The 22,680-nt window shown below is 37.2% G+C and overlaps 1 protein-coding gene across 1 annotated transcript in view; it reads left to right on the top strand.

The window, feature by feature from the left end:
- Vsp37A (Vacuolar protein sorting 37A) overlaps positions 1-22,680 on the top strand; it is a 46,699-nt gene that overhangs the window by 11,726 nt on the left and 12,293 nt on the right. The window contains exons 3-5 of the mRNA XM_067149736.2: positions 8,733-8,850; positions 16,409-16,720; positions 21,463-21,614. Of these exons, the coding sequence (XP_067005837.2) occupies positions 8,733-8,850; positions 16,409-16,720; positions 21,463-21,614 (582 nt within the window). The remainder of the gene's footprint in view (positions 1-8,732; positions 8,851-16,408; positions 16,721-21,462; positions 21,615-22,680) is intronic.

Genomic DNA, 22,680 nt, shown 5'->3' with positions numbered 1-22,680 from the left:
TCAGTAACCTTTCTTTAATTACATATAAATTTTAAAAAAATATTTGTTTAATGTCAACCTAGTCAATACTTACAATTACCACTATTGTGGTTAAATGATCATAAATAATTGAAAAATCGTGAACATGTTTCGCCCTTCTTAACGGGCATCATCAGCAATATGAACAACTTTAAAAATAATAGTTACATTTAAGACTGTCTTACAATAATCAATCATATAAGATTGGAATAAAATGTGACATTAAAAGTTGTTTTTGATACCATTATTAGAAAGTTATAAGTAAATCTTATAAACAACAAGTTAAAACAATTGTAGGTCAATCTCATAATCTAGTCTAAAAAATATATATGTTAATGTTGGTAGGAAGATTGTCAAACGGCATTCGTCTGAAATTGAAATGGATCCATTTTCTTTAACATTTGGTGAAGGTCCATATTAAGCTGTATTCATCAGCAAGTAGAAATTCGAAGAACAAAATATATACAAAACAAGGGTTCTAATTAATCATGTAGTAGAAGATTAGGTCAGGGATGATCATGGTAATTCTTCTTGAGTTAAATTGGTTATGTAACCAGTCGAATAAGAATACGTTGAATTAAAAATACACGTCGTAAATTCACGACAATGCACTGGATTGAAGATATTTATCAATATAATTGTAGTATCCCTTCTGTTGTGTAAATTTTTAATGATTAGAATGTTAGATAGACTGTAAAGAAAAATATAAAAAAATGCATTTAAAGTGTATGTACAAAAATAACAGTTGTGGTTGTATACGGTTATGGGTTACGTAAAAATGCGTACTTACTCGAATGCCGTAGAGTGTCTAACTTGTTCTGTTGCTAGTGGTAATCTGACTGGCGTTTCTACTACATGTATTGTATGGGTGTGGCGGAGGGAAGGGAACGAGTTGAGGGAGGGAAGAACTGGGCGGATTGGTACATACTGGTGTCGATATGGGAGAGGGATTATTCGGAGGGGGAATTATAGGTATGGTATCTGGGGGCGTTATTTTTGTACATACACTTTAAATGCATTTTTTAATATTTTTCTTTACAGTCTATCCAACATTCTAATCATTAAAAATTTACACAACAGAAGGGATACTACAATTATATTGATAAATATCTTCAATCCAGTGCATTGTCGTGAATTTACGACGTGTATTTTTAATTCAACGTATTCTTATTCGACTGGTTACATAACCAATTTAACTCAAGAAGAATTACCATGATCATCCCTGACCTAATCTTCTACTACATGATTAATTAGAGCTCTTGTTTTGTATATATTTTGTTCTTCGAATTTCTACTTGCTGATGAATACAGCTTAATATGGACCTTCACCAAATGTTAAACAAAAAGGATCCATTTCAATTTCAGACGAATGCCGTTTGACAATCTTCCTACCAACATTAACATATATATTTTTTAGACTAGATTATGAGATTGACCTACAATTGTTTTAACTTGTTGTTTATAAGATTTACTTATAACTTTTTAATAATGGTATCAAAAACAACTTTTAATGTCACATTTTATTCCAATTTTATATAATTGATTATTGTAAGACAGTCTTAAATGTAACTATTATTTTTGAAGTTGTTCATAGTGCTGACGATGCCCGTTAAGAAGGGCGAAACATGTTCACGATTTTTCAATTATTTATGATCATTTAACCACAATAGTGGTAATTGTAAGTATTGACTAGGTTGATATTAAACAAATATTTTTTTAAAATTATATGTAATCACTGTCGTCAATACAGACCAAATATGAGACTAATGACTTGTAACCTTTCTTCCCGGAATAGTTTCAACTTGATAATATAAATTACATGTTTCATGATATATAACCACTGATTGGGATTCACTCCTCTCATTGGAAGTTAAACAGTGTTCTTGGCAGTTGAACCAGTTGAACATCGGTTTTAGACAGTGTCTGAGTGATAAATAACATCTGCGCAATGCGGCAGCCATACTCAGGCATTGTTTAACCGTAGACATCATCTAAACACCGTTTCTGCAATCGGCCCTCTACTTCTGTCATTATCAGAGTAAATCTGAAAGTATCTATTGTTTAGCATATTGTTTAATAAGGTCGTAAGTTTGTGGCATGGGATAGCATTCACAAATTTCTAAAGGAGTCCCTCATGCCAAACAGTATCATAGGCAGCTGACAGGTCAAAAAAAAAAAAAAAAAAAAAGGCAGCCACACTTACTAATTTCTTCTCATGTCCATTTTCGATGTGAGTAGTGAGAGAAAATATCTGCTCATTACATTTTCTCATGCTTGCTGTATATGATTGTAGTTGTTGATTGTTTTAAAAATTCTGTTGTTGATCAGTTGCTCGTGAAGTTTGTTTGCGACACTGAGAAGTGCTATTAGACGATAGTTTTCAGCCTTTGAGGGATCTTTACTTGGCTTCCGTATAGCTAATATTTTTGTTTTCTTCATCAGAGGTGGGATGTTACCGGTTTGCAGAATATTTGAAGAGAATCTGGTTAACTATTCTACTGTAACTTGTCCACAGTGAGCCAGAAATTCAGGGTAGATTCCATCAAATCCAGTTGCTTTTCCAAGTTTAATAATTTTTATTGCCTCTTTAGTTTCCTTTTCAAGGAATGGAGTGGAAAATTCTGAAGACTGTGGGACTGCTTTGATTTAATATCCTTTTTGGTTTGCTTGTCTTTTACATTCTTGGAAACTTATACTGGATGTTTACCAGAATCATTCAAGTTGACGACAGTTTTTAATCTATTCGTTGCAGGTTTTGATGAATCTAATTTCCTAATGCGAGACCAGGAATTTCTGCTAGAGTGGGTAAAATTTAGGGATTCTACTGTTTTGTGCCAGATCTTTCTTTGACTCTCATCCAGGGATTGGAGGAGACCTGTTGCATTGTCAGAAGTAGGATGTTCTTCATATTGTTATTCCCTTAGTAGCTCTTCACTCTCTCTATTCCAGCCAGAGATGTACTCTTTACAGTATCCTCTATAGGGATGCAATGTTTGGCTGTGCCCTTTAATAACCCCAACAAATCTGCTGTAGCTGCTATACATTGGTTTAATCCATTTGATATTGGAGTCTGTTTGCTTTGCAAATTTGGTCCAGTCAGCTTTTTTGAAGTTCCATCTCGGTTTAGGATGTACCATTTGAATAAAAGTGGGAGTCGGACAAGGGGACTGCCTATCACCAATTCTCTTTAACATTGTTCTAGAAAAAATCATTAGAACCTGGGAAAAAGCCTTGGAAGTGAAAGGAATAAGGGGAATACATTTAGAGAGGAAAGGACAGAACTTAGAAATTAAATGTTTGGCTTTCGCAGATGATCTTGCCCTCTTGGCTCACAACCGAGAAAATGCCAAATTATGCTGAATACTCTACATGAGATCACTGAGAAAACAGGTCTCAAAGTCTCATATGAGAAGACAGGATACAAGGAATATGGACATCAAGGGGAGAGACACTTAGAAGCGGAGCATGGGACTGTAAAAAGAACTGAGAAATTTAAATATCAAGGGGAATGGATAGAACCTAATGGATTGGATAAAGAGGTGAATAGGGCTAGAATTAGAAAACTAGAATTAGCTTACAGGTTAACCCAGAACAGATACAACAAAAGAGCAATATCTTACAAGGTGAAACTTAGACACTACAGCACAGTGGTAAAGCCAGAGGGTCTCTGCGCTTCAGAGAGACAGACAATGAATAAAAAGAGTGAGCTTCAAGTTCTTGAAAAAAAAGGAGAGAGTAATCTTAAGGAAAATTTTAGGACCACAGAAAATTGCTGATGGGGAGTGGAGTAATAGAAAAAATGATGATCTCTACAAATACACAGCAAAAATCACTGTCAACATGCGAAAGCGAAGGCTAAAATTCTATGGGCATCTAGAAAGAATGGATGAGAAACAGCTAAGAAAATATTCAAGTACATCAATGGACTGAAAGCTTTGACGAAGTGGGTAGAAGAGGTAAAAAGAGATGCAGTAGAAAGTGGACTTACAATGGATATGAATCACAACAGAAAATAATTTAGAAGCCGAGTGGACAGCATCAAAACATTCCAGGAGAAACCACCAAAATGTAGACCCAAATTGGTTATATCTGAGAAAGAAAGGATGATTAGAAGTGAAAGGATGAAGCGGTTCTGGGAGGAGAAGAAGAAGAAGAGAAAGCCTTAGGTTCTATACGGTCCATAGGCGACCAAATTCGGAAACAAGAAGAAGAAAAAAGATTTATTACGCTCTCCTATTCAATACAATGTATATCCATCTTAGATGGAATAATTCAATCAGACATGTTTCGGCTCATTCTAGAGCCATCTTCAGTGAACAAATTAAAAGCTACATAATTAAAGTTAAAAGATTGTTATGAAAAAAAACACAATGAAAAAAGAATATGTAAAAAAATATAGGAATATATGTTTATGTATTCTATTCGGTTCATTACGACCCCTGAGGATCACGACTGACTTGTTCGGCACATCTTATTTCTTCCCAATACATCTTCAGTCTCTCACTCCTCCTCTTTCTCTCTGCTTCCGTGATCTGAATCTGGATTCTGGTGTCCGTCCATCTGTGACCTTCCATGAGCTTTCTGTATTTGGACCTATCCTGTCATCAGTGGATATTTTTCCTTTATGCCAATAGTCTCCCAATCTTCTCTGACTTCCTTCATTCACTTATTTCCAGTTAAGCAGGTTGCAATTCTGTATCTTCTTCGTCAGCCTAGTGTCATCCATCCTCATCAGATGTCCAACAAATCCTAACCTTCTCTTTCTTATCACTCTCGAGATTGGTTCTATACTCTCATATAGTTCCTGCCTTGATCTGTGTACCCAGATTTCACCTTGCTTTTTGGTGCCCCATGTATGTCTCAAGATTCTTCTTTCCTCGTTCTCCAATTGTATGCATGCTCTCTTGCCCAATGTCAGCGTCTCAGTTGCACATAATGCAGCATTCCTGATGGTTATCATGTAGTGTCACAGTTTGGCATTTCTCGAGAGGTTCTTCTTTCCATATGTAGTCATGGCTGCATATCATAGTATCAGCAGCAGTTGAGCTCTGTCTGTGGTACTTTGGTTGCTTTGTATTTACCCGTGATGTTCTCACCTAGGTACCGGAAGCTGTCGACTCTCTCTACCACTTGGCCTTTTACATTCCAATCGGTCTTCGTATTCAGTACCTTCGTCCTGTTGTAGGCTATTTTTAGACCAACCTTTGCTGCAGTCTCGGCTAGATTTGCTAGTGCCAACGTCGCGTCTTCTTCCTTCTAGTGTAACAATACCATATCATCTTCAAAGGCAAGGCAGTCAACTATGACATTGTGTTTGATCTTATATCCAATCTGTACACCTTCGATTCCCATGGTTCTATTCAACTGTCTCCACTGCTTCACCGCTTCATCCAAAACTAGGTTAAATAATATTGGCGACAGACCATCTCCTTGTCAGATTCCTGTCTTAATTTCGAAGCTGTCTGACAACATACTCCAGTATCTTACTCTAGCGGTTGTAGCTTATGTTTCCCCCACCAATGCATGTGTCGTAGAATCCAGTCTTCTGTCGCGTAGGATATTCAGTAGTGTGTTCTTGTCTATTGAGTTGTAGGCTTTTGCAAAGTTTACAAATGTCACTATTGTGTCCTTTCCTTTCCTGTGTCTGTGTTCTGTGATTCTATTGAGTCCAAAGATCTATTCTATGCAGTTCCTCCCTTTCCAAAAATCACCTTGGTATTCTTCCATGGTCGATTCAAGCTGTGCTTCCACTCTATTCAGCAATAATCTCGAGAGTATCTTGTACCCAATGTTTAGCAGTCTGTAGTTATCCAGTATTCTTTTGTCTCCTTTCATATGTACTGTTATAATTATGGCTTCTTTCCAGTCGCTAGGTATCTTCTTATTTATCTAGACGTCCATTATTATTCTATAGATACTTTCTTCCATTGCAGGACCACCCCCATTTGATCTCCTCGGTGCTTATACCATCATTACCTGCCGCTTTGTTGTTCTTGAGATCCTTGATTGCCTTCACAACTTTTGTTCTGGTGGGTGCTCGTCCTTGGTTATGTCTTTGGTGTACTGTAGTGTCGTACTCCCTGAGGGTGCTTCTGTGTTCAGTAGATCTTTGAAATATCTTGCCATTTCCTTGCATACGTCTGTTTCACCTATTTTCAACTCGCCATCTTGTCCTTTCACAAAAGGTTCCTTCGCCTCATAACCCTTTATCCTGCTCTCCATCTCTTTAAAGAAGGACCATGATTTGTTTTTCTTAAACGCATGATCAGCTTCTTCCAGCCTCTCATTCCACCTTTTCCTTCTGGCATTCCTAATCGTCTTGGCAGCCATCCTTCTTGCTGTCTCGAATGTTGACAGGTCCTCTTCCTTCTTGGTAGTCTGCCACCTTACCCACATCTTCCTCCTGTACTCTACTGCCTCCTCACATTCTTCTGTCCACCACTAATGCTTTCTTCTCTTGTTATTAGTGGCCAATCGTTTGGATTCTTCTCTAACCTTGTCCTTTAAGTTTTCCCATTTACTCTCCACTGTCAGGTTCTTCATGTATTGATCTCTGTTTCTGTTCAGCAGTTCTCTGTTGATCTGGTGTGAGTTTGTGCTCGTGTTTCCCTTAGTTTTGTTTGGTATCCATCTACATTTGATTTCAGTGAGATAGTGGTCAGACTCCATTCTGCTGTTTTTCCTGACTTTGATGTTCGTGATCTCCGCATGGTTTTTGTCTCGGATCGCTACGTGATCTATCTACCTTTCACTAATTCTATTGCCCGGACTTACCCAGGTTGTCTTTTTACTCACCTTGGCTTTATAGTGTGTGGGGGGCCGCTGACCTTCGATGTTAGGCCCCTTAAAACAACAAGCATCATCATCATCATAGTGTGTGGTCATGATTCTCATCTTGTGTCTTTTGCACAAGTTTGCACTCCATTCTTATTTGTTCTCTTGTGCGCAGGGTAATCCCCTACAGGGCCTTTGAATCTCCTTTCAGTGCCTGGCTGTGCATTGAAATCCCCCAGCAAGATCACGACACCTCTCATGATTGCTTCCATTACTACCTTATCAAGTGCTTTCCAGAAGTTCTCTGTCCGTGCCTTGTCTTTTTTGTTCTTATCATTTGTGGGGGCATGTGCATTGACAAGTGTATAAGTTTTATTGCCTATTTTCATCATCAAGTATGAGTTTCTCATTCACACCCCTCCAGTCAATTATACTATTCAAGAAGCTTCGGTCTACTATAAATGCCGTACCAAACATAAACGGCTGTTGCTTCATCCTGATACCCTGTTTTCCCTTCATTATTACGTATCCTTTTGATTCTACCATATTTTCATCTCTGAATCTCATTTCCTGTAGAGCCAATATGCTGATTTCAGTTTCCCCACTCTGATCATGGTTTGTATGTTGTTGGTTTCTAATTTAAAGGTTCTCTTGGGTCTGATCTTTTGTGTCTGGCGTATTGAGGACGTTGAGCTAATGGGGGGCTCCGACTCTCCCTCTGCACACGATGCAGGTTCCCCAGAATCCGACAACTTGCTTGCGTCGACCAAGGTCGACGGAGGATTAACCCCTGGGGTAAAGTAGTGATTATCATGTGCTCCATGGTTACTGCACAAACCGAAGTATTATGCTGGGCTACCACACTGGAAGGAATTCATGATGATTATGATGACATTTCATAATACAAGCAAGAACCTATTCATGGTATTCCTGGATGTTGATAAGGCATAAATCAGTGTCACAAGAGAGAAGATGTGGCAGTACCTGAGAAAGAGGAAGGTGCCTGAACAACTGGAAAGGAAAGTCCTGTTGTACAAGAAATGTACCAGCTGCATGCAAGTTGGAGAAGGCCACTCTCATCATGGTTTGCGACCACGTCTGTCTCTACTACTGTGTACCACAATTACAGATGATATAATGAAGAGCATGTCTGTCTCCTTGCAAGTTTCACTCACTCTGTGTTGAACCGTTCATGCGCCTACGGCGAGTCTGTGACGTTTTACATGTCAAGGGGTTCTAAAATTTGAACTGTTTAACCGTGAAATTTTTTAAATACCGGAACACTTCAAACAGGAAAAATATACGTATATCTTCATGCAACTTATCAAGGGACTGACAATATTGCCTCTTAGGTGGAAGAACTTATGCGGAATTTCTTAACGGAGTTTTTCTCGATAACATTATATTTGTTGGAAAGAAAGTTATTATTCTAGAACCCTGGCTTGCAGAAGAAATTCTTCATTAATTTAATCAGAGACAAGATAATAAAACCATGCAATTAAGCCTGGATATATCAAGCTCCTGAAATAAATAGATTAAAAACCTAGTGTATTTCTTTATTGTTGTAGAAAGGTAGAATATGGGCAGTAATTCTTGTTAAATAGATTGGTTGTTTAGTGTGATTATCTGAGCACAATAAATGCGAGAGACCTGTGTCAGTAGATTTTCTGGTTTACTGCCGCTGTTCTTTGATTATGTATTCAAGATAAACCAAGTGAAAAACTAAATAAGATCATTGAAGACAGTTTATGTTATAAAGCCATTGCCTGATTCATGTACATTTTATCTATCTGCCCATTTTTCAAAGCTTACTATTCTGTTCACATTGGTGACTGTAAGAAATTTTCTTTTGATATAATCAATATTTACTTTGATTGAATCTTTTTCATGATAATTTATCTGTTGTACAGATTTTTCATTTCATTCATGTTGTTCTTGCAGTTCACAGTACATTCTGATTTGGGACGTGTCGTGCAAGCTATCATTCGAGAGTTTGAACGTAATCCTCCACCTCTTGCTTCAGAAGTCGTTGCGGGGCCTTCACAAATGAAACCCATGGGTAAAAATTTTTCCTTTTCATTATATTTAACATCAGATAATAGTACCAACTATATTAATTAATTTTAAAACTTGACAAGGAAACAGTAACAAATATTTAAACTACTCTTTTAGATACTATTTGTTTGGTTCCTTTTCTCCCTCTCTGTTCCTAGCCTTGTCCCACTTGTAGCTCCTCCTTTTTCCTATGTTTATTTGGCTTTATTTTTATCCTACATTGCCACATTAAGACTGAAGATCTGTCAGGATGGCTCTTCAGTGACTGTTGATGCCCACTCTTATAATGAAATTGGGGAGCGGAAAAAAAGCATGTTAAGGGCTGAGTTGAAAGAGCCCATCTTTATGAATATATGGAGATCAACCTTGTACTTTTTTGTTTTCATGTTTGTTCTTGTCTCTTCCATAAGTTGCTTCATTTTCCACACTATGTGTCACTCTGTTTATTCTGATGGATATTTCTATTCACATTCCTATCTTAGTATGTAAAACTTTACGTACTTTTTGTCACTTCTTTATTCCTTTCCATTAATTATATTTTTTGAAATGGATGTACTTATTTTGTTATTCTTACTTTTGTGATAATGTTAGTTACTACAGTCCCATATAACAGTAACATACACACTTTTTGTTGTTTCTGCATTTATTCATCTAATGCTTTCCTTTAGTTTTTCTTAATAGCTAATATAATAACGATAATAATAATAATAATAATAATAATAATAGGTTTATTGCAGCTAATATCCATTAATCAAAATCAATTATAGTGAAAATGGAAGATTATTCACTACATAAGTTCTTAAGAGATCCCTGTCTCCTATTACACCACTCAGCATGATATTGTTCACATTTCTGTCCACATAGTTCACAGATGCATTCTAACGCTGGCTTGTGGAATGTTTTGGTTTTACACACTCTAAAGTGGAATCCGTGTACTGAGAAACGAGATATCATATGTCGAAGATCATAGACGGGCGCTTTCCAGTCTGAAGATGTCATGGCTTCAGTTGCGTAGAACTCAAACCATATTTCTTTCTTCTTCGCTTGTAGCTCTGTTAGCAGGTCACGATAGGCTGCTGTGAATGGTAGGCGCAACTGTAGTCTTATATCCTCTATATAAAAGAATTCCCTAGCTAATTCATAAGTTACTGTCATTTTCTTGATTTTCATGAAGGAGCTTCCAGAAGTCTGCAAGTTTACCCCAAGATGATTGAAATCAGAAAGATTTTTTTTTTGCAAGTGGCTTTATGTCGCACCAACACAAATAGGTCTTATGGCGACGATGGGACAGGAATGGGAAGGAAGTGGCCGTGGCCTTAATTAAGGTACAGCCCCAGCATTTGCCTGGTGTAAAAATGGGAAACCACGGAAAACCATTTTCAGAGCTGCCACAGTGGGGTTCAAACCTACAATCTCCTGAATACTGGATACTGGCCACACTTAAGTGACTGCAGCTATCGAGCTCGGTATTTACGATTTTTAGGGAGACTTGTTCATAGAATAGTTGATCTATTGGGGCAACTCTGCCACCCCTTCTGAATATCATGTGAACCGTTTTGTCCATGTTTAATTGGAATTTGTTTCTTTTTGCCCAGTATATATACCAGCATTTCTGTAAGTCTTCTAAATTGGAAGAGCCAATGGCAATGTCATCTGCATAGGTATGTAGAGAGATTTGTCCTTCAAATCCCTTCAGTATTTCCACGGCGTCTGCAGCAATGAGGTTGAATAAGAGTGGACTAATCAGGTCACCCTGTAGAACATCTGTTGTCTGGATGATAGGTTGTGAGAATTGAAGATTGTCTCTTATAATGGCTGTATTATCCTGTAAGATATTTGCCAGTATGTTTGTTAATTTCCTTCTCCTAACGTTTGTTCAAGTTTATCAATAAGAATTTGACGATCCAGTAGGTCGAAAGTCTTCTTGTAGTCTATAAAATGACGTGTTATTTGCCTCCTTTATGTCTCAGAGCTTCTCCGATGTCTTCCAGTAAGTTCTGTGTCTTGTGTAAGGTCGACCTGCCTATCCTTAACCCATAGTGTTGATGGGGATGATTTCGGTAGTTAGCAAGGCGAGTCTATCTGTTTGGATTTTGGAAAAGACTTAAAAGACTGCATTTTCTAAAGCAATACTTCTATATGAATCGAGAGATTCTCGGTTTCCTTTACCTTTAAATAATGTCCTCAGTAAGGAGGTTTTCTGGCTAGATAGTATTTCACTCATCTCTAGACACTTGTTGCAGAGTGCAGCCCATATTTTTCCCAACAATAGTAAGGCGCTTTTCAGATGTTCATTATATATGTTGTCTGGGCCAGCGGCTTTCTGGTTTTTCAGTCCCAATATTGTTGTTCTCACCTCATCCTCCGTAATGGTAGGGAAACTGTAGCTTTCTCTTGTGCTTGTTTTCAGTGCAGTTCTGTCATTGAGAATGCTAATATGCCTTCCATTCTGTTTTATTAGTTATATTTTATGATTTGGCATAGGTTCCTCAAGCTTTGAGTACATATTTTTAAGTTCGTCATGATGCCATGCACTATCATGTGTATTTTTGTGGAAGAGCCAAGTTTTATGAGTCTCCTTTTGCAAAGAGCCCAATGGGATTAAACCTGGAGGGTTTACTGGCCACCCGTAATACACAAATATTGTTGTCACTGAAGAGTTTCTTCTCTTTCTTTGAAGTGTAGTTTAGATGACAATGCAGTTTGGCTCACATAGCTTTGAGCTAGAATTCAGGAGATAGTGGGAGATAGCAGTGTGGCTAGGAATCACGTGTTCAGCTCACAGAACTCTCATTTCCAGTATTTCATTGTCCTGGTCACCTTTCATCATGCTGTCGACTGGCACTAAGGTTCTTGGACCTTAATGCATGAAACTCGGCGCACATATTGGGTCCTTTGCCCCTGACTTGAAAGTGTCTTCCTTCAGAGAAAAGACCTCTTTGTATTGTTCTTTTTTTTTTTTTTTCTCTTCAAACCTGATAACTATAGGGCCCACCAGAACCATTTCCTATCCATTTCTACTGTTAGAAAGTGTTTCTTTGGAGGTTTGCGGCTTTCCTTCCACCTTCTGGAAGTCTGCGACAGACATTAGTCACATTCAGATTCACCCTCCCTGTCACTCAGTTCATGAGCCGAATAACAACAGTAAGCCTGGGTTTAATTTGTTTCTTCTAAAGAGAAAAATGGTTGTCAGTTAGTAGATAGTTTCTTTCTGACACAGTTTTGCTTTTTCTTGAGTGAAATTGAGCTAGCCTGTTTGTTCCCCTTAATAATTCGATTTACAAATTAATCATTCACCACTGGTCTGCATTTAGGGCAGTTGTTTACCTAGTCTTTTCTTAAATTATTTCAAAGAAATTGGAAATTCATCGAACATCTCTCTTGGTAAAGTATTCCAATCCCTAATTCCTCTTCCTATAAACAAGTATTTTGCTCCAATATATCCTCTCGAATTCCAACTTTATCTTCATGCTGTGATCTTTTCTATGTTTAAAAGTCTCTGTTTGTATCATAGAAGTATTTATTGCTAATGCTACAATCACACTGCACATACTAGGATTCATATCCATTGAAGACAGATATTACAAGGCTCAAAATTCCTCAGGAATGTAACATTTGCCAATAAATGTTCTTTTAACCTAAAACAATCATCAATTACTATTCAGTCACCAAATAAGCAATACAGAGAAAGCACACAATTTAACAATAAGCAACTATTTGCAAAACCTGTTGGCTGTGACATGGTCTATGAATGTAGGCATTGTAATTTGTTGTTGTTGATTATATTGTTAATGGGAGTTCCAGTGGTTTAAATGTATAAAAAGAATCCATTTTCTCAGTTAGGTTTTATCTGAAAGCTCAAATTCTGATACTTTAAATGATATATACAACTTGGCATTAAATAACAGTCTATAATAATAATAATAATAATAATAATAATAATAATAATAATAATAATAATAACCAGGCGAGTTGGCCATGTGGTTAGGGGCACGCAGCTGTGAACTTGCATCTGGGAGATAGTGGGTTCAAACCCCACTGTCGGCAGCCCTGAAGATGATTTTCTGTGGTTTCCCGTTTTCACACCAGGCAAATGCTGGGGCTGTACCTTAATTAAGGCCACTGCCGCTTCCTTCCCATTCCTAGGCCTTTCCTGTCCCATCGTCTCCATAAGACCTAACTGTGTCGATGTGACGTAAAGCAATTAGCAAAAAACAAAATTAATAATAATAATCACCATCCCATCATCCAGCTACTCAAGAATGATAAAGCAGCTGGGGAGGACTCCATTGTTGCCGAACTCTGGAAGTGTGCCGGTAGCAGGGCAGTGAAAATCTCACTGAGATCATTCAGAACATAATGGAAATTGAGAAATTGCCACTTAGCTTGCCCTCATCTTTGATCCACCACCTTCACAAGAGAGCAGATCTGCAGATGTGCCCAGCTCTTTCTTCCTGGAAATGTACAAGCACCTCTCCAAGGCCTTACCTGCAAGAGAATCAACTGGGGGAATACCAGGGAGGCTTCAGGAATAGCTGATTGTATGCTGAACAAATACTCGACCTCAAAACATTACTAGCCCACTTGAAGATTAAAAACCGCAAAGTGGTAGTTACCTTCGTTGACATTTTCAAGATGCGTATGACTCCTTGGATAGAGAAACCTGGAATAAAGTTCTTGAGGAACTAGGACTAAACAACAGAACTGGCAGACTCATTCTTCAAACCCTGACTGACACGTGCTCTGAGGTTAAAATCAGTGGCGAGATCTCAGAAAGCTTTGAGATCAAAACAGGGTCAGACAAGTTGATGGACTTTTCCCACTCCTCTCCAACTGCATCCCTGATATAGTTGTGAGAGAATGGCTCAAGGAACTGTTCAGCTTGGGAGTCCGGAGTGGTGTCTGCCTCGGTCACAAGAGAGATGGGCTTGGCTTTTGCAGACAACATGGTATTGATCGCTGAATTTCTGGAAATAGCGATGATGCAGGTCAACTGTCTCAGAAGACAGGTGCTGCTCGAAGTGTCACTGGATCTCTGGAGAAAACCAGGTACTTTACTAGCATCAAAGAGGCTAACAGAGAGATGTCACTAGAACAGAGTAAAACCAAGTGAGTAGAGAAGTACCTCAGTGACTGTATTGAAACCAATGTATGCGAGAAAGCAGCTCTCTCTGCAAGAGTTAAATTAGCTAGAGGTGGTTTATTGACTGACTCAAAACACCTACAACATGCAATGCTTGTTGCAATGGCTAACAGGGACTGAGAAGGACAGACATACAAAAAAGACAGGTTGCATGACAGATCCTGAACAAGAAAGATACCCCCTAGCCAGAAGAAAGAAAGGAGGTACACCAGGGGAGTAACCTCTAACCAGAGGAAATAAGGGAGCTGTACCAAGAGAAGCAATGGTACTTGGTAAGGATATCAATGCCCAATGGTTGAACAAGTGTGGTCCTAAATAGGCCCATTCAAAATAATAATAATAATAATAATAATAATAATAATAATAATAATAATAATAATAATAATAATAATCAAATATTTGCTCTTTATTTATTTATCTATTTATTTTATTTATTTATTTATTTATTTATTTATTTATTTATTTATTTATTTAATTTTATTTATTTATGTATGTATTTATTTATTTATTTATTTATTTATTTATTTATTTATTTATTTATTTATTTATTTATTTATTTATTTATTTACAGTGAAAGTTTAGGTGTAATTTTCTCAGAACTACAGTATATGTTCATTCGTCTCAGCTTCTGTCGACGACAGGAATCTCATATTTTTACCACATGTCGTGTGGTACACTTGCAAAAAATTTAATGCGGGGATATTTGACCAAGAGGAGCAGTTTCCACAAGATTAATATTTTTATAGTTTTTTGAGAAAATGTTGATTTTATTTAAAAAAGTTAAATACTGTCACGCTGATAGGAAAGCAGAATACCATTATAAAATTTGTAAGGAATGACTAGAACTTTTATATTCAGTTTTCAACTGGAAGGCTTGTTGGATCCCCAGCAGCTCCCCATCAGCTGTCACTGAGGAGGCATGCTAGTTGTATTGTATTCCTCATGGACCTAGGGGGTGCTAAAACATCAGTCTGCTAAGTCCATTGAAACGTACACAATGAACAGTTTGGTAACAGTTTTGAAGAAATGCCTACAAATTTTATATTCAGTTTTCAACTGGAAGGCTGGTTGGATCAGCTGTCACTGAAGAGGCATACTGGTTCTGTTATATTCCTCACGGAGCCAGAGGGTGCTATTACATATCAGTCTGCCAAGCCCATTGAAATGTACACACTGACCAACGCTATGGGTAGTTACACACAATCACAGTTACTGAGTGCATAAGGGATAATATTACTAGTATCGCTGCCTGGCTCCATAGCTAATTGGTTATCATGCTGTCATTTTTTCCAAGGGGTCCTGGGTTTGATTCCCACCCGGGTTGGGAATTTTAATCTTCTTTGGTTATTTCGTCTGGCTTGTGGAGTGGGTTCTTTCTGCCATCTTCAGCATTAGACTTCATCCTAGGTTGAGACCCATCTTCATAGACATGGGCTTATATGTGTCAACTCGAAAGCCCTGCACCAGGCTTCTCCAGAGACCACTCACTGTTGTTGTTGTTGTTGTTGTTATTATTTTCATCATCATCGCAGGTAGCAGGTAGGGATCCTCTTCGGAGGCAGCCCTACCCAGGGAGTGGCGCCTCTGCCTATGTGAATCCCAGAGCACACTGACCCGGTGTGTAACATCTGGTATGGGTCCCAGCTCAGGGTTACGAGTGAAGACCTCAACAGCATCCACAGCGGAGAAGGTGGACTTCGCTATGGTGGAGGTGGCGGAAGGGGCAAACTTGTAGCACCTGTACTGCAGAGGAGCGGCTTTGAAAGGCACCTGATTCCATGTTAGGGGTGGCCTAATTAGGAACCTGGCAGTAGGTATAAAATGCCTTTGTGTGTGGTAAGCCCATCGTAACAATAGCCTATGTGGATTAGCAGATATGGTGCCTCAGAAAATGTTATGGCGTCCCCTACTGAAGAAAGTGGAGAGGAACCATATTTGCCCCTACCCAGCTACAGCTGGATAAAGGGAAATGATGATGATGATGATGATGATGATGATGATCATGTTGTCAAAGTCAAGGATGGGACTGAGACAAATCGATGAAAGTAACAAATTTGTTCTTGCCCATACTAAATTTCATAATGCTTTGTAAATACCATCTCTCACTAGGAATGGACTGAGCATCATATACCCAATGACCGAGGTAGGTCACTGGAACTCTCGTTAACTGCATTTATCCTTTTTAATTTACTCCTGTGTATGATTTTTCATAATTTCCCATTTCACACCAGGCTGTACCTTAATAAAGAGAAAGTTGTTTCCTTTGTAGTCCTATCCCATCAACTTCAAAAAAGACCTGTCATAGTTGGTATAATGTTAAACCACAAAAACAAAAACAAAAAATCAAGAAAAAAGTCCCCACCCACCTGCCTGTAAGGCTGTCTGTATTGTTATTCATAAACAAGCATTTTTCTTGTAGGTACTGATGTTGCTACGGATGGGAGAATGTCTCCGTCATATGGCCTTCCACATTATCCTGTTCCACATACATGTCCATCTTCTATTTCTGCCTTGTCTAGTTATAATAAATTTGTTCCTCTCAATTCAACATCTCAACCTATGAGGACACAGTCTGTGGCTTTTCCTGAACTGTCTAAATTAACCAATGAGGACCTGGGGAAGTTGAATGAAAGTGAGGATAGGCTGGACGAGTTTATTGCTGCCATGTCACAGACTCAGAAAATGAATGCAACGTTGGATGAACTGATGACCAAAAATGAGGAATTAGCAAGTAAGTAGAATGGAATACTTATCTTTTTCCTATCTTGGATACTCTGAGACTGGAGTGAGATAGCTGATATATTTGAATACTTTTCTAGTACAGTACATATATTGGAATTCATATGATAACAGGATATTAATATATTTTATGACTAGAGTATACCCGCAGCTTTGCCTGCGTTTATTAATTCAACCGTTAGATGTTTTTAAACTTATTTTAAAGCAAAATAGCTTTCGGCCTATATATATTAACACACGTCGTTTTTTTACATACATTGCATGAATTACATTGTTTTAAAATATGTTGTTACTTTCAATGCTTACTAAGATCCCAGGTTGGTGGATGGTACAAATAATATTAAAACAATATAAAAGATCATATTGTACAAAAAAAACTAATTTTTCCTTATAGAGCTTCCGGATAAACTGTATTAAGTGTCCTTCCATTTAGAGCTGAGATGTATAGTGTGTTTGCTTTTCCAACTCTCGAATAACGCAGATTGATTTGAAGATTGATTCCTACAACTTCAAGTGATTATCCTTGTGCCTTGTTGATGCATACAGCGAAACTCAAAGAAATGGAAAACTGCAGACGTCTAAATTGAAATGGTTGCCTATCTTATATATGTTGCCTAGCGACAGTGAATATATGCATTTAATCCTGGTGACTGCGCGATGGATTATTATTATTTTATTTTAAATATATTTCCGTTGACTTTTCAAAAATGCAAGATTTTTTCTGTACTATTCAGACGATTTGGAAGATTTTGGAATAAACTGCACTTATTAACTCCCTCTGGTTTAAGAGCTTGAGTTTTGTGAAACATACACATTAGCATTTTGTATATATAGACTATATTATATTATAATAATAATATAATAATACTAAAGTATTATTATTTTTGATTCGTTATGCTCAGCTAAGGAGCATGTGTGAACTTATTTAGCACAGCGTTTCTTCTTGTCTTCCACAAATATTTTTTTGCATTCTTCCGGCCATCCTGTACCTTGTCTTTTAGGTTGATCAGCAAATTTGTGTTTGTTTATGAGATTTCTGAATTTTTTTTTCTGTCTTACAAGTTTTCTTCATTTATACTAATTTCTGAAGATCTTTGTTTATTTCTGTAAGCCAGTTGTGATTTTTTAGAGATACTGTGAGATTTAGTATTTTCTTTGTTAGCTGATTGTTATCCATCCTGATCAGGTGACCATACAATTTTTATCTTTTTTTTTTTCTAATGGTGTCTGTGATTTTTTCTGTTAATTAATAGATTTCCTGTGATTTCCTTTTCATCCAAATACCATTTTCGCACTTAGGTCCTATAATTTTACTCTCTTGTTTTTTTATCTTTTTATTTGTGATCTGCCACCAATTATCAGAGTTTCTGATGCATAAAGGGCTTCTGGTTTGACAACTGTGTTGTAGTTTCATAATTTTTTGTTGTATCTGCTCCAGACAATTTTGTATGCTTTTTGTAATTTTGTAATTCTTTCTTCGCTTGCTGATTTATCCCGTTTGGTTGTATAATTTTGCCTAGGTATTTGAATTTATCTACTTGGGAGATTTTCCCATATCTAGGGATTAGAGGATGGTTGTTAAATCCTGATGTACCTTCCATATACTTTGTCTTTTCATATGAAATTTGCAGACTTGTTCTTGCCGCTATTTCATGAAGTTTTTCTGCGGACTGGAGTGCTTCTTGTTTGTTGTTGGAGAGGATTACCAAGTCATCTGCAATTATTATTATTGTTATTATTATTATTATTTTATTATTATTATTATTATTATTATTATTATTATTATTATTATTATTATTATTATTATTATTATTATTATTATTATTATTGAAAATGAAAATCCACAGCCTGTTTCCAGTCATTCGACTGGGTCAGGAATGGAATTTATTATTATTATTATTATTGGAGAATATTTTATGGTATGTTTAATAAGCGTTATTGGAATAATAAATTATATCATTTAATGAAGTTTCATTTGTTGTGCATTACTGATAATGTATGTGATTAAACAAAGTAGAGTGAAGAGTGGGGAATCTTTTAGGTGTGTGTGATCGTTGACGTTATTCTGGTTGGTATTGTTTTGTAATGTGAATTTCTAATACTGCCTTTATGTTTCAAGAATGAAAGAACATTTTATTTCATCACCATAATCATTACATGTGTTTAAATTGGCCTGCCATTTTTGTCAAATCTTTTAGCTGAAGATGTTCCATAATCGGAACAAAACATTTTCTATTTTGTATACACCTAGAGATTAAGCTGGATGATGTCATGTAAACAGTAAACTAGCTATAGAAAATTGGCAAGTATTGGAAGGTGGGAATCTCTTTATAACCTAACCTTAGTTGGATACCTAGCTACACTAGAAAGAGTGAAGGCCATGTATGTTAAAAATGTTCTCTGCCTGGCAAAAAATGCTCCTGTATCTATGAGCTCACGAAACAATAGTTTTTTATAAAAGAACTGCCTTCTGTGACACAATACCAAGCTTTACATCAAGAACTGCAGAAAATAAAGCGAATATATGGATAGATTTTTTTTCCACACAGGCAGCATGACATCAGAATGGATGATTCTGACTAGGAACTGCGACATGCCATAATGCGCTTCTTATTAAATGTTCATAAAACCACTGAAAATGGTAGGCAAAACAATATGACTACGACAGGCATATCAATACAAGTTGTCTGACCTATTTATAACGAATCCTGCAGTGCAGCACGGGTCCTCTAATTATTATTATTATTATTTTATTACAACAATGTTATTGACTTTTCGTCCCACTAACTACTTCTGATGGGTTTTGAAGATGTCGAGGTGCCGGAATTTAGTCCTGCATGAGTTCTTTAATGTGCCAGTGAATCTACCAACATGAGACTGACGTATTTGAGCACATTCAGATACCACCGGACTGAGGCAGGATCGAACCTGCCAAGTTGGAGTCAGAAAGCCAGCGCCTCAACCATCTGAGCCACTCAGCCTGGCGCAAGGGAAACTTCTTTCAGTGTTATTGCATTGCAATACAGATGTTAAAGATTTGTTGGTAAAGCTTGAATATTTTCCAAGAATTTGTTGAGGAGTCTAGGAAGAAAAAAGTTCTAATATTTTGTAAGAAAGTATGGTAATTACATATTACAGTTCCTTTTAGGGGATTTGAAAAGAGTTGAGTACTCACTTCCCTGCTGGTCCCTTTAGAAAGTTGTTCTCATTTTTACGTTCATGTTGTCAGCGACTAACTGAGTATGCCAGGGAGCTGTTGAGAAGGAGGCGCTGTAGGAGCGGGCAGAGCAATGCTGCGGTAGGGAAAAGGTATAGGAGTTGAGTTTGTGTCATCATTGGTAGTGTTATGTTTATTTTTCTGGGAGGCTGTTTTGAAGATTTCTTCTAACAAAACATCAATATCAGGAACCTGCTAATGCAAAGAAATTCTACAGATACTCGGCTACGAGCACCCATATGATAGATTTTCATCACCCTTTTACAACAATAGATCAAGACTCAACTATTTTGTTTATGTTAAATAAAGGTATCATAATTTATATTTTCAAAGCCATTTACATAGAAATACTGTAGATCAGAACTCAAACCGTAATCATAACTTAAATGAAATAACTGAAAATAACAATATTTTATGAGTGAGGTTAGAAGGTAGCATTTTTGAATAAATGATGTTAGTAGTGATAACATAAATGCAGATTGTTTTGGTTGTCTGATTGTAATGGCCTGGTTTGTTGTTCATACCTGAGTGTATTCAAACACTGAATCTAACAACTCAGTTTGTAGTGTGAATTAGTGAAATAAAGTAAATAGTGTTGTTTGTTTGATAATTCTCACTGCTGACAGCGATCGATTTCTCCCTAGGTAGTGTACTGCAGTTTGTTGAACAGATGGTGGTGCCAAACCATAGGTGTGGTACCGTATACTTTTTTGACAGTGGTTGGTCTGAAGCTTTTCATACGTCATTCAAGGCAGAATCCACTTTTTGGAATGCACAAAATTGGTCCATACAGAACAACCATACTCACCTGTAGAGAAAGAGAATGCCAAAGCTGTAGTTCACCCAGTTGCTGCATGTGCTCCTCAAGTGGACCCTGTTAACATTCAGAGTAAGCTATTCCTTGCTCTAAACTTCATGCCGATGGAACAGCAGTGCCCTTTAAATGTGAATAATGATTTAAGTTAAACTCCAAGGTACTGGACGGCTGAGGAGAACACAAGTTATCATCCTTCCTAACAGATATTCTTTTTAAGGTTTGAGCACTATTGTGAAGATGGAGGGTGTGAGGTGTGGTTTGGTATAAGGAGAACAAAGTTCTCTGGCTAATTGCATTATGTTATGCCTTTCAAGCATTTGTTTTGTTTGAAACATTTGTTACCTTCAGTGACATAATTGAAAGGCATTCTGTTCCATACTAGGTCTCTTTCTTCATTTTTCTTTGGTATAATTAATATATTACAATTTTTTAAAGTATCATCCAATAGGTAAGCAGGAAGAGAACTTCGCATCCAACTATCTAAGCCTGTGTTTACCCATGGGCAATTGTAGGTTTCATTCTGTAGTGTCAAGAATCCAGAAAATTTCCTAGTTACCATTCAGAATACAAGTGAATGAAAATATATTTTGGATGCCTTAATATTATTGAGATTACTGCAAACACATACAGTTAAGCCATTGTGTTCATATTTAAAATACTTTCATTATTATCTGCATTTTCTCCGTGATTATCATTTCAGGAGAAACACTGTCCAAACAAGCTACCCTTGAAAAATTGAAGCAGGTTGTTCGGAAGAAGCTGGATACTGTAGCAGTATTGAAAAATAAATTTGAACAACGTAGCATGGAACATCAAAGGCTATCAGAAAAATACGCTCCTCAAAATATCAAGGTAATCACTGATATGTATTTTTTTTAATGTAGAGAAAGTGGTATGGGCTGAAGAAAAATTTGAATACCGTAGTGTGGAACATCAACGTCTATCAGAAAAAATATGCCTTTCAGACTATCAGTGTAATCACTGACATGCATTTTCTTAATTTAGGCAGAGTGGTAGGGGCTGTTTTACTGTGCAGGAGTTTAGAACATTACAGTGAAACTTCTTTTATATGGTTTACACGTATACATTTTTTTTTCAGTGGTCCCAACAAAATCCTATACGTATTACGGAGAATTATTTTATTTGTACGTCTTTCACTTATATGATTTTTATGCTTATGAGCTTATATCTTCAGTCCTCGAAGGCAATATGCTACGTTTATATGTTTATGATAGTTTCCGTCTTCAAAATCTTAAGAATTGTTCTAAACACGAACTTATGACTCACACTGTACTTTTTCTTGGAAATCATATCTCTGTGCACATGTTGGGTAGTGTGAGCGACCTGGAAGCTATTTTCGAGCGTACTCTTCGGTGTTCTGTGCTTCATGTGTGACCGAGTTGTGATTAGCATCGTAAGATTCGAGAGTAGCGATCATGGGTTAAAGAAAGAGAACGAGCGTTAAGATTGCTGAAAAATTGCGTATTTTGAATGTAATGAAGGAAAGTGGCAACATGAAACGAGTTGAAATTGTTAAGAAATTGGGGATGGCTCCGTTTGTAGCTAAGGCTGCGGAATTTGAAGAAATTGCACGTATGTCAGGTGTTACGACAAATAAGTGGACCTGCATTCAGGATGGAAAATATGAACGCCTGGAACTGCTCACTGTGTTATTCAGGAATCTCTCTGCTAACCGGCAAGCAAAACTGAACGTTTCTGAGGCTAACGGCTCGCTCCCTGAAGGTGCAACCTATCCTTTGAAGTTCAGGAATTCAAGGTCTTTTCCCGTTATCATGCAACTGTAGTGAGGGCTCTTTCTTACCCGAGTTGGAAATCATGTTCCTTTCACAAGGGATGACAAATAACATTTTCAGGGCTACGAAAAATGTGATCGTACTAAGCGGTGATAGCGAAAATT

This window comes from Anabrus simplex, chromosome 6 (genome assembly GCF_040414725.1).
Source record: "Anabrus simplex isolate iqAnaSimp1 chromosome 6, ASM4041472v1, whole genome shotgun sequence".
Lineage (NCBI taxonomy): Eukaryota > Metazoa > Arthropoda > Insecta > Orthoptera > Tettigoniidae > Anabrus > Anabrus simplex.
Note: the sequence above shows the minus strand (reverse complement) of the source record. Positions and strands in the feature narration are given on the sequence as shown.